General features: G+C 44.5%; 1 protein-coding gene across 1 annotated transcript in view; it reads right to left on the bottom strand.

Moving 5' to 3' along the window:
• The window catches only part of LOC138953337 (uncharacterized), a 103,391-nt gene that overhangs the window by 30,270 nt on the left and 56,447 nt on the right, over positions 1 to 16,674 (bottom strand). The window contains exons 5-7 of the mRNA XM_070325136.1: positions 7,310 to 8,902; positions 4,965 to 5,272; positions 1,261 to 1,410 (exon numbers count right to left, since the gene is read on the bottom strand). Of these exons, the coding sequence (XP_070181237.1) occupies positions 1,261 to 1,410; positions 4,965 to 5,272; positions 7,310 to 8,902 (2,051 nt within the window). The remainder of the gene's footprint in view (positions 1 to 1,260; positions 1,411 to 4,964; positions 5,273 to 7,309; positions 8,903 to 16,674) is intronic.

Here is a 16,674-nt window from a genome sequence, read left to right as displayed (position 1 = left end):
CCGCACAACACTGGTTATTGCAGTATCACTATGAGCCGCACAACACTGGTTATTGCAGTATCACTATGAGCCGCACAACACTGGTTATTGCAGTATCACTGAGCCGCACAACACTGGTTATTGCAGTATCACTATGACACTATGAGCCGCACAACACTGTTTATTGCAGTGTCACTGAGCCGCACAACACTGGTTATTGCAGTATCACTATGAGCCGCACAACACTGGTTATTGCAGTATCACTGAGCCGCACAACACTGGTTATTGCAGTATCACTATGAGCCGCACAACACTGGTTATTGCAGTATCACTGAGCCGCACAACACTGGTTATTGCAGTATCACTATGAGCCGCACAACACTGGTTATTGCAGTATCACTGAGCCGCACAACACGGGTTATTGCAGTATCACTATGAGCCGCACAACACTGGTTATTGCAGTATCACTGAGCCGCACAACACTGGTTATTGCAGTATCACTATGAGCCGCACAACACTGGTTATTGCAGTATCACTATGAGCCGCACAACACTGGTTATTGCAGTATCACTGAGCCGCACAACACGGGTTATTGCAGTATCACTATGAGCCGCACAACACTGGTTATTGCAGTATCACTGAGCCGCACAACACTGGTTATTGCAGTATCACTATGAGCCGCACAACACTGGTTATTGCAGTATCACTGAGCCGCACAACACTGGTTATTGCAGTATCACTATGAGCCGCACAACACTGGTTATTGCAGTATCACTGAGCCGCACAACACTGGTTTTTGCAGTATCACTATGAGCCGCACAACACTGGTTATTGCAGTATCACTGAGCCGCACAACACTGGTTATTGCAGTATCACTATGACACTATGAGCCGCACAACACTGGTTATTGCAGTATCACTGAGCCGCACAACACTGGTTATTGCAGTATCACTGAGCCGCACAACACTGGTTATTGCAGTATCACTATGAGCCGGTTTGCCACATGACAGTTTAAGGTATAGTGCTGTCTAACTTATTGTACCCATCAGCCAGGTTACTACCGCTCTAGCTGGGAAAACAAATCAATGACAATTAAATGAGTAACTGCAAGTAAGCTGTGGTAAAAGAGACTTGCTAAAGGTGTCTGTTCACTGCTAGGTGGTAGCAACAGACTGCAGTGCTGGGTGTGAGAGAAGACACTAGCGCATATATACAATTATAGTCCATGCAGAACAATTGACACACACACAAACACACACACAAGTGTGGAGGAGTACTGACCAGGTGTTCGTTTGTTTTCTCGAGGTGAATGATCTTGACGCTTTCCTCGCCATACTGCACCAGGGGGTGGTCGATGAGGTCGCTCTCGCTGGTGTGCAGGATGGGGTGGGTCTGGCTCTCACCCACCTCGTCGTGCGCCTTCAGCAGGTTCTAAACACACACACACAGACACACATATCAATAACATAACATGAAAACATCTTCACATACACACACATATCAGTACAAAGAAAACAGGAGTTTCAAACACACATGCATGCACGAATGCACACAAGCACACACACAATTCAATACAAGCAACATATCAACTTCACACACACACACACACACACACACACACACACACACACACACACACACACAGAGTAATATAGGAAGCAGTAAGAAGAAGGAGCAGGTGAGAGTGTGGGGGCAGACGGTGTTGGCTAATGCACCATCCCCACTAGCTGACAAACCATCCCTGTCTCTGTGACAGAAAGAATCAATACAAAATCCCTCCCCAGTCAATTACTACCATTTTCTTACATTTCTTCCGCAATTACAGTTCCCAACACTACCACAGATGGCTTGCTATTTGATTCAGCTCACTTTCTCTTGGTTTTCACAGACACAGACATAAATGACCCTACTAACACTGGCGCTGAGATCCCAAAGTACATGTGACAACACAGAGCCTTGATCGCTCCTTACTTATGGTGGCTGTATCTTTTGCAATGTTTAGACTAGATACATTTTTTTTACAAAGTCAAGTTAAACTCAGTGCTTTCCAGTGAAGATGTCAAAAAACGATGTCTGCATCATACTGCTGAATTAACAATAACAATAACAATAACAATAACAACACTTTATTGTCCATTAAAATGTTACATAAAAATGGAAAATTTTCTTCGGCACACCCTGCCTGCCTGTAAACGATTATAACAACAATTGGACAAAAGGACAACACACATAAAACATAGGTTCACGTATGTAATAACAAGCACACCTATCATACTTCCAATAACACTGACCTAAAGTGTTGTCCGTGTCATCTTTAAATTGAATAAATTTACAGATAAAATCCAAATAAGGTCACACGTCCACTATCACAATCAAATATAATATTGCACTATGTAAATTTACCCTCTCATAACACAGGAGTTGGGTGAAAGAAAACCTTGCTGAACTTGCTGTATTTTGGTTATTCTCAACTTGCTGTATTTTGGTTATTCTCAACATATTGTTGCTGCTGTTGATGTCACAGTTCTCATCTCCTCTTTCCTGACCTTGTACTGCAGGGCAGACTATTTGCTGACAGTAATGTTGCTGTCAAGTCTTGAAAGAGTGTACACTATTCTTGGTGTTTGCTTACAGTCTGTGTGTGCTGTCTGGCAGGAAAATAATCAAATCTTGCCTGGCTTTGTACTGGGGTCAATGTCTTCTTGGCCCCACAGCGCTGTCACCAGACAGGCAAGTTGGTATGCATGAGGCACGATGTGACATGATGTGACATACGACACAATGCAAATAGGGAGACCCCTAAGACCCCCCCCCCCCCCCCCCTCAAGCGGCAAGCCCTCCCTCTGCCTGTGGCTGTCTTACACTTTGTCTGGATCAGCAAGTTGTGAGAACCTTCCATTGATTTATCATTGCACTGACTTTTGCACTGTCACCCCCCCCCCCCCCCAACACACAGTGGCTGAATGATCAACTTATTCATTGTGAGGCTGGCTGGCAGTGCTACAGAGATGCTTACTGGTGAGTGTAGGCAGTTAACCGGTTTGTTTGGCTTTCAAAATAAGGGAACATCTTATTTGGCACAGCTACCCTTTCACACACACATACATGAGACTGTGCCAAAAGGTCAGGTGTCATGTCTACTGTCCCGAATGACACACGATTGCTGACATTTCACCATTGCCAACAGAATAAACAAATAAGAAATAGGTAGAAAATGAATGTGAAAACTGACTTTAATTGTTGATCAGTATTTTCTATACCACTAACAAATAATCTACTTGCACATAGCTGTTTGGCAAATGTATGTTGCATGGGACACACTGACATGAAAGTGGAAGATGTTTTTCCCTCTAGAGAAACTACATATCAAGTTACACTTTTTGTGCTCTTCCATTCCAGTTGGCAATCAATTGTTAACGCATGTTATTAGAAAAAATAGAACGAAAACAGATTAGATAGAATGAAAAATGTACTGGTGATGTCATTTGGGACATACTGACATGAAAACGTCACCTTTTGGCACAGTCTCACATGCAAAAATCAACACACACACAGACATACACACACATACACACAAAATCTACCATTTTGTGGGGAAAAAAGGAAAGTATACATCCCGTAACTCACATCAGAGAGCATTGAGTGAGTGTGGTGAAAAATGAGGATGTGTTAAAAGTGCTTCAGCGCCTGCTGGATGACGTAGCCTGGGGAATGTAAGCCCTCAGGCCTGAGCAAACTATTCACCTGTCAGTTGTAAACAAGTGGCTGAGTTCGCTTTCATTATTCACTCTTGTTAGTGCAGGGCTGCGTTTCTCATCGTGTTATGGTTACCAGCTGGGTAGCTCACCAGCTTACATTTTTTTCTTTTTTCTTTTAAACAAACAGGAGATAAGCATTCAACATCAAGCGAGGTTTAGCTGGTGCACCCTGAAAACGCTGTCAGTGGTGTTTGTTTTTAACAGAGTAAAATCATCAAAGGCAAGCATGTACTCTTAAAAAGACATCAGGCAGACAATTAATTCAGCGCAACAAACTTTGCCCTCCGGACCACAGAAGTCTTCAAGCCTGCAGCAACATGCCCAGCGGCAAGTACATCTCAGGTGCAACAGTTGAACTTCATTCATCCAACAAACGTCACACACCCCTCCTCCCTCCTCCCCCATCAGTAAGGTACGTGTGTAGTCAGTGCTGGTCACACAGTGTGCTAATGGCTGAGTCAGACTGCTAACTGTAAGATGGCTGTAAACAACAACACTCGCTGACACTGCCTCAACCTCACTCACTTTCTCTGTGCCTGACTGTGGTCAAAAAGGAAAGACAGGTAAATGTAGCACTAAAGCTCACTAGTCAGCTCCCAATAAAAAGTGTGAATGGTCTCTGAGATTGTTAAATCCCCTCAAACACCCCTGCACTTCAGCAGCAAACACATAGCCCGACACACCCTTTCTTTGCTTCACAATCCACTCTTGCCACAACAACAAGTTCCTTCACATGAAACTAATCATATCACGGGAGTGTATAAGGATTTTGGTAACAAAGTAAAGCTACTGTAGATCTTGACGACTTCAATCCACCCTTTGATGCCAGTGTCAAATGCAGGCTGTATGCTGACTGACAGTATCCTCAGACACTGTCTGGTATACCTCAACACACTGACATCAATCAACAAGTACGGTCATCACTGTCACTGTCAGACACTGTGTTCTTTCACTGTATCTATGATAGCCACCTTGCACAACCTCTCACACACATGCACACAATGAAATACACACACAACAGTATCAGTCAACATACACAAGGTCCACACTTTCACACCCACTGAAAAACAGTGACCAAGACACATAGATAAAGACAAATACAGATTAAAGAAAGAAAGAGAGAGCGAGAGAGAGAGAGCGAGAGAGAGAGACACAAAGAGAGAGACACAGACAGACAGACAGAGACATGCACACACACACAGACACACAGACAAACACGGGCTGTACCTTGAGGCGAGGTTTGTTGAGGATGGTGACCAGCTCCTTGAGGGCGGGTTCAGCCCCTCGGCCCGGTGAGGAACTGGTGATGTCCGCCGCCAACTCCTGGCTGTCCGTGCCCAGGGGGCGGGGCTGGGGTGACCTTGACGTGACCTCCACCATCTTGTGGTGCATGGCTACGGCCTGCTGGAAGTTGGGGTTATGGAAGAGGTGTTTGAGGAAGAAGACTTCCTGGGAGGCGGTGGAGGAGCTGGTGTTGTCCGCAGAGTTGAGGCGACTGCGGATATGGTGCAACGTGGACAACAGGTCCTCCACACCTAGACAAGCAAACACATCATAACATCACACCGCAAGGTCAACTTTCAATATATTTCTACGAGGGTTCATATGAATTCTCACTTTTAAAGTGAAAAAGTAGAATTGTATTTAACCCAATCAACTATCTACTTTCTCAAGTCAGATTTTATGTTATACACACCTCAAAAATCAAGTACCGGTATGAACGTCTGAATCTGTCTTTTTCTTGTACATTTGTAGAGGTTAAGTAGCCCAGAAAATACTATTGACTAGCCTGTCTGGCCTTAAGTAGCCCAGAAAATACTACAGTAGAACCTCCCTATTAAGACCTCCCAAAATCTGACAAAATCAGGTCTTAATAGGGAGGGGTCGTATTATGGAGGATGGTTTTGTTATGTCCGGGTCCGTCAATGATCCGGAATGACATTGGCGTGTTGATTGATTCCGCCCACAAAGTAATGTTATTTTTCCCTTAAACGATTATGGTGACCTGTTTTCTAATTCAATTAATTACCCACACAGTTTTCTTGCTTGTTTAATCAAGCCACGTAACTACTCGTGGGTTAAGGTTTGAAATAAACAAACTGAGGTCGAACGAAAGCAGCGGTCCCAAAACATGCACATCGATGTCGATACCAGCTACTAATCATAGTCATACGATACCCAGCAACGATTTGGTTGAAAAAGAAAAGTGTCCCAAACGCAAGGAACAAAACGAATACCGCGGCAGTGTATTGAAACTGATGTAAAATTGTAGCCAAAAGCGTCAGTTTTCACGATGAAACTTGACTCACTCATTCAACTTGGGGACAACTGCACTACGGACTGTCCACCGAGTTGAGTAATTTAGGACACGTACTCCACTACTCACCTTGAAACTTCACTGACGGGATTCTGAGAATTTATTGATTCAAACGAACGCCGCGTGGTTGTATATCGCGTCATTCGGTCACGGATCAGGGAAAACCAAGAACAATTCCAGATTTCAAAACCCATGTTCGTTGGCCGCCATTGTTAGCTAGACCGAAAATGTTACACGCTTTGCATACGTACATCGCAAAATGACATGACGTCACCACAACTTTCGGTTTTGGTTTGATGATCGGATTGCTTTCATAACGTTTCTGTAACTTTGCGTGTTTAAAAGGTAGGAGTTCCTGCACAGTTCTTTGCTAAATGAAGCAGACATCTGGCCAATGACCTTTATCTATTCAAAATAAAGTACAGTCGCGAATATGTCAACAGAGGAAATAACGCTTGCGGAGAATGGAGCCTATTTGAGCAGACGACATCGCAGTTGCAATGTGCTCGTCAACTGTTTGCTCAATTTCCAAAACAACATCAAGGTTTGCACAGTTTTGAACTTCTTTTTGGGAATAACAAAGTCGCATTTGACCATGATTTGTCAGTCGTATGTCGGGTTAAGGAGGTAGTCGTAGTACAGAGGATGTAAACAGAGTAAAAAGGATCGGTCATGAAATTTAAAGTCCTAACTTAGAGGAAGTCGTAATAAGGAAGGTCTTAATAGGGAGGCTCTACTGTATTGACTAGCCTGTCTGGCCTTAAGTAGCCCAGAAAATACTATTGACTAGCCTGTCTGGCCTTAAGTAGCCCAGATAATACTATTGACTAGCCTGTCTGGCCTTAAGTAGCCCAGAAAATACTATTGACTAGCCTGTCTGGCCTTAAGTAGCCCAGAAAATACTATTGACTAGCCTGTCTGGCCTTAAGTAGCCCAGAAAATACTATTGACTAGCCTGTCCTACTGTCACACAACTCTACAGCCATGGACTCAACGCTTTTTCTTCTCTCGGCTTTTTGGCTTCTTCACATTTCATTAGTCCACACACCTTTCCATATTGCTAGAGAGCTACAGTATCTCAGGCCAACTGCTACACACAGAGGACACAGACCTTTCCATATTGCTAGAGAGCTACAGTATCTCAGGCCAACTGCTACACACAGTGGACATCTACACGGACTTGCTCAAGTCACACACTATCCACTGCCAACAAGTGCAGGGTCAAAGCCAACAACAAGCAGACCCGCCCACGTACCTGCGTTTTTCTTGAGGTAGCGTTCTTGCGGCACGGAGAGCTCCACGCCATCGATGTCGTCCACCAGCTCCCCTTCGTCATCATCATCGTCAAGTTCAGCATCGATGAAGGCCGTGTTGACGATGCCCACAGGGGGCGCTGCGAGCTGCGTGGCCTGTGCCATGCGTCGGTTCTCCAGCGCCTGCAGCTTCTTGGACTCTCGCAGGGAGCTACGCAGGAAGTCCTGCTCCTGCTGGTGCCGGCTTTCCTCCTCGCGACGCTTGCGAAGCTCGTCCTGGTGTTTGCGCAGTCGCTCAAGCTGCTCGTTTGTGGGCTTGTTCTGATCTCCCCCGGCCACCATGTAGGCCGCGTCACTCAGCATGGCGTCCGTCCTGGCCCGCTCCTGGCCCCCGTCCCCCTTCTTGCTGGGGGTGGTGGGAGGCACGCGGGGCAGGGGGGCGGGGGCACCGTTGTTGGGAGGGGGGTAGCGGGGAGGGCTCTTCACCGTGGCGATGAAGCTCTCTGGGCAGTCGATGGCCATCTCGCGGTGTGGGCCGGTGTCGGAGAAAGAGTTCTGTTGACTGTGCGTGAAGCCGGGGTCAGAGTCCATGTCGTACATGCTGACGTCGTGTGAAGACTGGTTGAGGGAGTTGTGGCTGGACGTCTTGCCGTTGGGGGATAGCCCTCCGCCACTCATCATGTCCTCGATGAGGGGGGTGTCCGGGTTGCTGGTCGCCTTGCCCCCCTTCCCCTCCCCCTTCCTCCCCTTCCCTTTGCGCGGGCTCTCCCGCTCCCTCTCCATCATAGCATTCATGTCCAGCGTCTCCACACTGCGGCTGACACTGCCGTCCCTGGCCGGGCTGCTCGTCTTGCGCTTCTTTTCCGCCACAGGCATTGACGGGGAGGTGATGGGATGATGCTCTCCTGGCGCCCCGGGCTGTACTGGGTGACTCAGCCCCTCACTGGGGGGTATTGACGGGGAGAACACGGGCAGCTGCTCTCCTGGCACCCCGGGCTGTGCTGGGGGACTCGGCCCCTCACTGGGGGGTATTGACGGGGAGGTGACGGGCTGCTCCTCTCCTGGCGCCCCGGGCTGTGCTGGGGGACTCGGCTCCTCACTGGGGGGTGGCAGGTGGTATGCTGGGGGCTGCTGCTGCTGTTGATGATGAGAATTGTGGTGTGATGGTGGTGATTGCTGTTGATGATGCTGCTGACTGTATTTATGTGGGGGCTGAGTTGTGGGCTGAGATTGCTGATTGTGGTTATGTTGACGCCGGGGTTTGGCGGGGGAAGAGGATCTTGGAGCTTTGTGTGAGGGTTGCAAGGCTGAAGTGTCCTGAGCTGCTAAGGGTTGCTGGTTGTGCTGTAACAAGTGTCTGGGTCTCTCTGCACGCTTGTGTGACTGCTGAGTGTCCAGAGAGCCAGCGCTGGACGAGGCTCTGACTTGCTGCTCTGCACGGAACGCTGTCACTGCTTCCTCTTGCTGTACGGGCAAGCCTTTGGTCATGTCCACAGGGACAACCCTGTGATTGGCCGACACGTCATGCAGCTTGCGCCGAGCGTTCTCCTCAACGGCGATGATGTAGGCATCGTGCACCTTGGAGATTGTGGGCACTGCAACAATCAACACACAGTCTTAGCATGAAAACATACAACACAAGGTGTGAAGATTAAAACATTCAACAAGGAGCATCAGGCACTGGCTTCACCTTTTCTGTCACGCACAAACAAGACATCAATTAATAACAAAACACAGCAAGACTTTTCTCCCTCAAAGCACAGTACAGTGAAAACTGTCAAATACGGTCACTGGACTTAGCGGACACTCGCAGAATACGGACAGTCAGTCTCGGCACGGACTGCTTTACACTGTAAAACACCTGTACGTTACGGCCACCTCGGCATTACGGACGCGGACACGTATTTTGGGTCCATAATAAGTCATAAAACTCATATACCTGCTAAATACGGACATCCACAGCAAGCTGGGAAGTTCGATCGACGAAGAAGACGATAAATCGATCAGTTGATATTATTTGGTGAGTGTTTTAAGTCGACGCATTTGATTGGCTGCTAGAGTTCCAAGGCAGCCAATCCAACGCATGGAACGTGTTCGGCGGAACGGAAGTGAAAGTGTATGAGTGAATGTATCTTCTCTTCGAAAGAGTGATTCGTGTTTAACAAGATGGTAGCAAGAAATTCAAATTCAAGAAAAGGAAGAAATGCGCTGACTTTAGAACAAAGGATAAATGTTGTCAAACAACTGGAAAGTGGGAAATCATGCCGAACGATTACACAAGAGCTTGGGTGTGGGAGAACGCAGATTTCGAAAATCAGCGTCGATCGGGAAAAAATAATGAAGTTGTGGGAATCGGGAGACGGACGTGCTGACCAGAAATGGGTTTCGAAGAAGACAACCGAATACGAAGAGCTAAATAACGTGCGAATCACATTGCCATCAATGGTCCACTGATTCAGGTAAGATTACATTGTATATTTGTTGGTCAAGTATGAAGACAGTTGTACTTTTTGATTAACTTGGTCAAATGGAGGACCTTCGCATTCGCCAAGCAGGGGAAGCCAATCAGACAACGCTACAAAGTCTTTCAAAAGCTGATGAGTGCAGAATGAAGTGAATGTGAATGTGTTGTATGAATGAGATCCAGTAACTTTTTAACAATTTAAATTTATACAGTTGATATGATAAAAAGCTTTTAAACTTGTTTTACAACAGTCAATATTAAATGTTTCTCTATTTAATCTAAACAGCTTCTGTTTTTCTTATAAATGTACATACATGTACATGTGCAGTACTCTCTCTCTCTCTCTCTCAACTTGACTTTGTCGCGTTTACTTGCACCTGTCTAATAAGGACACCTGCAGAATAAGGACACTTTTGTCTGGTCCCAAGGGTGTCCTTATTTGACAGGTTTTACTGTATCGCATTGTATGCAAAGAAGAGTTTGTCACACTCTAGCCTGTTCAATCACACTTACTTTAAATACAACAAGTCACACTCTAGTCTAGCCTGTTCAATCACACTTACTTTAAATACAAGTCACACTTTAGCTTGTTCAATAACACTTACTTTAAATACAACAACTGAACAAGTCACACTTTAGCTTGTTGAATCACACTTACTTTAAATACAACAAGTCACACTTTAGCTTGTTGAATCACACTTACTTTAAATACAACAAGTCACACTCTAGCTTGTTGAATCACACTTACTTTAAATACACCAAGTCACACTTTAGCCTGTTCAATCACACTTACTTTAAATACAACAAGTCACACTTTAGCCTGTTCAATCACACTTACTTTAAATACAACAAGTCACACTCTAGCTTGTTGAATCACACTTACTTTAAATACAACAAGTCACACTTTAGCTTGTTCAATCACACTTACTTTAAATACACCAAGTTAAAACATCCCACACCAGAGACAGGAAGTACGATCACCTAGCAAGCAACAGTCACACTAAAACTAGCAGCACATGAAGACAATGTTCAAACAGCATGCACTCATTAATATGGATGGCAATGGACTGATCGCTTGTCATTAACACATCTAAAGCAGCTAAGCCAGGTGTGACAGGTAAGTAATGTTCGTGTCAGAGCTAGGGGCTACTAAACTCGGAACCAAAACCTGTGGTGTACCGTGTTTGTACCCAGTATCTGGTCAGACTGCATTTCCTTGCCAGCAGCTCAAGCTGAGCACAAAAATCAACATCATGACCGTCGAACATTGCCTTCAATGACGAATGCTTCTGGATGCTTCATCACAACTGTGACACTAATGACATCACGTTCCTTTTCAATCCTCAATATAGCAGCAAGGGTATACATCTGAACTCTCCTCTCGTGACTGGGGCCCTCTCCACGAGTTCCACAACACAATCCCCAATGCTACAGCCATCATACACTCTCTTCAAGTGCAAGTGACATTACATTTACAAGGAAAAACGTAACACTGTGTAAAATTTAACTCAAGCTCTGCACAACGAAACAAGTCGCGTAAGGCGAAATTACAACATTCAGTCAAGCTGTCGAACTAACAGAATGAAACTGAACTCACTGCATTTTTACAGCAAGAGCGTATACTCGTAGCATCGTCAGTCCACCGCTCGATGCACAGGCAGTGAAATTGACAAGAAGAGCGGGGTAGTAGTTGCGCTGAGAAGGATAGCACGCTTTTCTTTATCTCTATTCTTTTTAACTTTCTGAGCATGTTTTTAATCCAAACATATCACATTTATATGTTTTTGGAATCAGGAACCCACAAGGAATAAGATGAAATTGTTTTTAAATCGATTTCGAAAATTTTATTTTAATAATAATTTTTATATTTTTAATTTTCAGAGCTTGTTTTTAATCCGAATATAACATATTTATATGTTTTTGGAATCAGAAAATGATGAAGAATAAGATAAACGTAAATTTGGATCGTTTTATAAAAAATTTTTTGTTTTTTTACAATTTTCAGATTTTTAATGACCAAAGTCATTAATTAATTTTTAAGCCATCAAACTGAAATGCAATACCGAAGTCCGGCCTTCGTCGAAGATTGCTTGGCCAAAATTTCAATCAATTTGATTGAAAAATGAGGGTGTGACAGTGCCGCCTCAACTTTTACAAAAAGCCAGATATGACGTCATCAAAGACATTTATCGAAAAAAAGAAAAAAACGTCCGGGGATATCATTCCCAGGAACTCTCATGTCAAATTTCATAAAGATCGGTCCAGCAGTTTCGCTCTACACACACACACACACACACACACACACGCACACACACACACACATACACCACGACCCTCGTCTCGATTCCCCCTCTATGTTAAAACATTTAGTCAAAACTTGACTAAATGTAAAAAGGTGACTTCCAACACACCAAAGTCCAACGACAGGACGCAGTAAATCTCAGTGCACACAGTTCAGTCAAGCCAACAGACAGAGAAATAAAGAGAAAAGCTGGCATGATGCAGATCGTGCAACATCAAACAAGTGACATGCCATCGCATGGTCCACAGTGCAGACAGTTGTCAACACCAGCAAACACCAACCACTAACACTGACAGTGGTGACGACCGTCTTTCATCCAGACATCTAGACCAGACCCAACAAAACACAGTGCAATTCACACTATCACACACACCAACCACTGCTTTTCCTTCATCATTTCAACGCTCTAAAAATAAAGTTAAACCAACCATGCTCAACTTTTAGACTTTAAAGAAAAGATCTCCACAAGAACAAAATCCCAGTAAATCAGGCCAACACACATCTGTTTTTGTGTTTGATTGCTGTGGCACAGTTTGGCTGGCAGCCACAATCAAAAAAGTCAGTTGTGGTTGCACGTGCAGACACAGTGCACTCATTGCTTCTCAAGCCTACAGCACAGCCTCCAGCCTACAGCACAGCCTCCAGCCTACAGCACATCTAGCACAGACACAGTGCACTCATTTCTTCTCCAGCCTACAGCACATCTAGCACAGACACAGTGCACTCATTTCTTCTCCAGCCTACAGCACATCTAGCAGCCTACAGCACATCTAGCACAGACACAGTGCACTCATTGCTTCTCCAGCCTACAGCACATCTAGCAGCCTACAGCACATCTAGCAGCCTACAGCACATCTACCACAGACACTGTGCACTCATTGCTTCTCCAGCCTACAGCACATCTAGCAGCCTACAGCACATCTACCACAGACACAGTGCACTCATTGCTTCTCCAGCCTACAGCACATCTAGCAGCCTACAGCACATCTAGCACAGACACAGTGCACTCATTGCTTCTCCAGCCTACAGCACATCTAGCAGCCTACAGCACATCTAGCACAGACACAGTGCACTCATTGCTTCTCCAGCCTACAGCACATCTAGCAGCCTACAGCACATCTAGCACAGACACAGTGCACTCATTGCTTCTCCAGCCTACAGCACATCTAGCACAGACACAGTGCACTCATTGCTTCTCCAGCCTACAGCACATCTAGCAGCCTACAGCACATCTAGCAGCCTACAGCACAGACACAGTGCACTCATTGCTTCTCCAGCCTACAGCACATCTAGCAGCCTACAGCACATCTAGCACAGACACAGTGCACTCATTGCTTCTCCAGCCTACAGCACATCTAGCACAGACACAGTGCACTCATTGCTTCTCCAGCCTACAGCACATCTAGCACACACACAGTGCACTCATTGCTTCTCCAGCCTACAGCACATCTAGCACACACACAGTGCACTCATTGCTTCTCAAGCCTACAGCACATCTAGCACACACACAGTGCACTCATTGCTTCTCAAGCCTACAGCACATCTAGCACAGACATCTGGCCACTGCAAAAATGTACATGTCGTCTTCAGTGTAACACCGATATATATATATGTAATGGATCTGTAATGCCAGGCATGCAGGTTACACTCTGAGTTAAATAATCTCATACAAACGCAAGTAATGAAGTGCTCCTTATAATAATAGGGGTGGTGTAGACAGGAACAGACAATGACAATTGTAGCGCTGTGCATCAGGATCAAACTAAAGAAAGCCTCCAGAAACATGATATTTACAAGCTTTTTATATTTAGTCAAGTTTTGACTAAATATTTTAACATCGAGGGGGAATCGAAACGAGGGTCGTGGTGTATGTGCGTGCGTGTGTGCGTGTGTGCGTGCGTGTGTGTGTGTGTGTAGAGCGATTCAGACTAAACTACTGGACCGATCTTTATGAAATTTGACATGAAAGTTCCTGGGTATGAAATCCCCGAACGTTTTTTTCATTTTTTTGATAAATGTCTTTGATGACGTCATATCCGGCTTTTCGTGAAAGTTGAGGCGGCACTGTCACGCCCTCATTTTTCAACCAAATTGGTTGAAATTTTGGTCAAGTACTCTTCGACGAAGCCCGGGGTTCGGTATTGCATTTCAGCTTGGTGGCTTAAAAATTAATTAATGACTTTGGTCATTAAAAATCTGAAAATTGTAAAAAAAAATAAAAATTTATAAAACGATCCACATTTACGTTTATCTTATTCTCCATCATTTGCTGATTCCAAAAACATATAAATATGTTATATTCGGATTAAAAACAAGCTCTCAAAATTAAATATATAAAAATTATTATCAAAATTTTTTTTTCGAAATCAATTTAAAAACACTTTCATCTTATTCCTTGTCGGTTCCTGATTCCAAAAATATATAGATATGATATGTTTGGATTAAAAACACGCTCAGAAAGTTAAAACGAAGAGAGGTACAGAAAAGCGTGCTATCCTTCTCAGCGCAACGAATACCCCGCTCTTCCTGTCAATTCCACGTGCACTGCCTTTGCCACGGGCACGGGCGGTGGAGTGACGATGCTACGAGTATACGGTCTTGCTGCGTTCAGTTTCATTCTGTGAGTTCGACAGCTACTTGACTAAATATTGTATTTTCGCCTTACGCGACTTGTTGTTGTTGTTATTGCCTTTATCCTCTGCCTTATTCTTCTTCTGGTGCTTCCTGACTGAGTCTGCAGTTAACACCTATAAAACTGGGCTAGTACCAGGCATAAAATGCTTTCCTCACATGATGTGGGGCCAGTGATATCTACACAAGTGCACCCTGTGACAGACACAGGCAGGCACAGCAAGAGAAGAGATCCACTTTGCTCTGCTTGTCACAGGACATGCTGCCAGACAGCACTGCAGCTTAGAACTGGAGGCACAGCCTTCCCACAATCCCCTGCCTGTCATTTATCCCTGATCCGGACCACCATCCACGTCACTTAGATGACAGTAAAGAGGAAACCATGTACTGTACTCACGAACATACCCCATCCTCCTTTACCCCCCCCCCCCCCCCCCCCCCAACAGGTCACAAGTACTCTTTGTCCCTTTTCCTTTCCATCTCTTGCTATTTTGTCTCTGTCTCAGACACACGCCTTCTTTTTCCTTTAGTTTTTTTCAGTCTTTCTCCTTCTCTGACGATCTCATCTGTCTTAGACACAAGTCCTCTTTTTCCTTTCTTTCTCCTCTCTCTGTCTCAGACACATGACTTATTTTTCTTTTCTTTTTCCTCCTGTCTCTGACACTAAATGTCTTTCCCTTCTTTCTCTGTCCATGGCCATCATGTCTGTGTTTCCACCAGACCTTGCCCCCTGGGGGACTCCTTGAGGGGGGGAGTCAATATCCGGCAAGGGAGATCAGTCAGGAAGAATGGGTGAGGTCATTCAGGGGGAAAATGTCAGCCGCTTGTAGCTGGATGTTGTCAAGTTCCTCTCAAGTCCACCTGATTGCTGGCATCAATCATTCTTCTCTGGCCATCTTATTTCTTCCCTTCCTCATAATAGCCATGATTCTGGCAACTCCCGTTATTCACACCCCCTCCCTCCAACCTCCTATCCTATTACCTATGATATGGGTTTAAAAAAAAGACACAAAAACAAACTAACAACAAGTCGCGTAAGGCGAAATTACTACATTTAGTCAAGCTGTGGAACTCACAGAATGAAACTGAACGTAGTCCGCCGCTAGTGCAAAAGGCAGTGAAAGTGACGAGCCTGTTTGGCGCGGTAGCGATTGCGCTGTGCTTCATAGCACGCTTTACTGTACCTCTCTTCGTTTTAACTTTCTGAGCGTGTTTTTAATCCAAACATATCATATCTATATGTTTTTGGAATCAGGAACCGACAAGGAATAAGATGAAATAGTTTTTAAAACGATTTCGGAAATTTAATTTTGATCATAATTTTTATATTTTTAATTTTCAGAGCTTGTTTCGATCTAATCCAATTATAACATATGTATATGTTTTTGGAATCAGAAAATGACGAAGAATAAGATGAAATTGTTTTTGGATCGTTTAATAAAAAAATAATTTTAATTACAAGTTTCCGATTTTTAATGACTATAGTATACTCACTCATTAGTTTTTAAGCCACCAAGCTGAAATGCAATACCAAACCCCGGCCTTTGTCGAAGATTGCTTGGCCAAAATTTCAATCAATTTGATTGAAAAATGAGGGTGTGACAGTGCCGCCTCAACTTTTACAAAAAGCCGGATATGACGTCATCAAAGGTATTTATCGAAAAAAGGAAAAAAACGTCCGGGGATATCATACCCAGGAACTCTCATGTCAAATTTCATAAAGATCGGTCCAGTAGTTTAGTCTGAATCGCTCTACACACACACACAGACAGACACACATACACCACGACCCTCGTCTCGATTCCCCCCTCTATGTTAAAACATTTAGTCAAAACTTGACTAAATGTAAAAATGAACACACAGACACACACCATATGGACAATTACCGTGGCACCAGCCAAATTGTTGGCGTGCATACAGAACAAGGTGATATATACAATATAAAATGGGCGATATGGTTGCACGGCCAT

This window comes from Littorina saxatilis, linkage group LG17 (assembly GCF_037325665.1).
Source record: "Littorina saxatilis isolate snail1 linkage group LG17, US_GU_Lsax_2.0, whole genome shotgun sequence".
Classification (NCBI taxonomy): Eukaryota; Metazoa; Mollusca; class Gastropoda; order Littorinimorpha; family Littorinidae; genus Littorina; species Littorina saxatilis.
The sequence above is the reverse complement of the archived record's forward strand: the minus strand, read 5'-3'. Positions and strand labels throughout refer to the sequence as shown.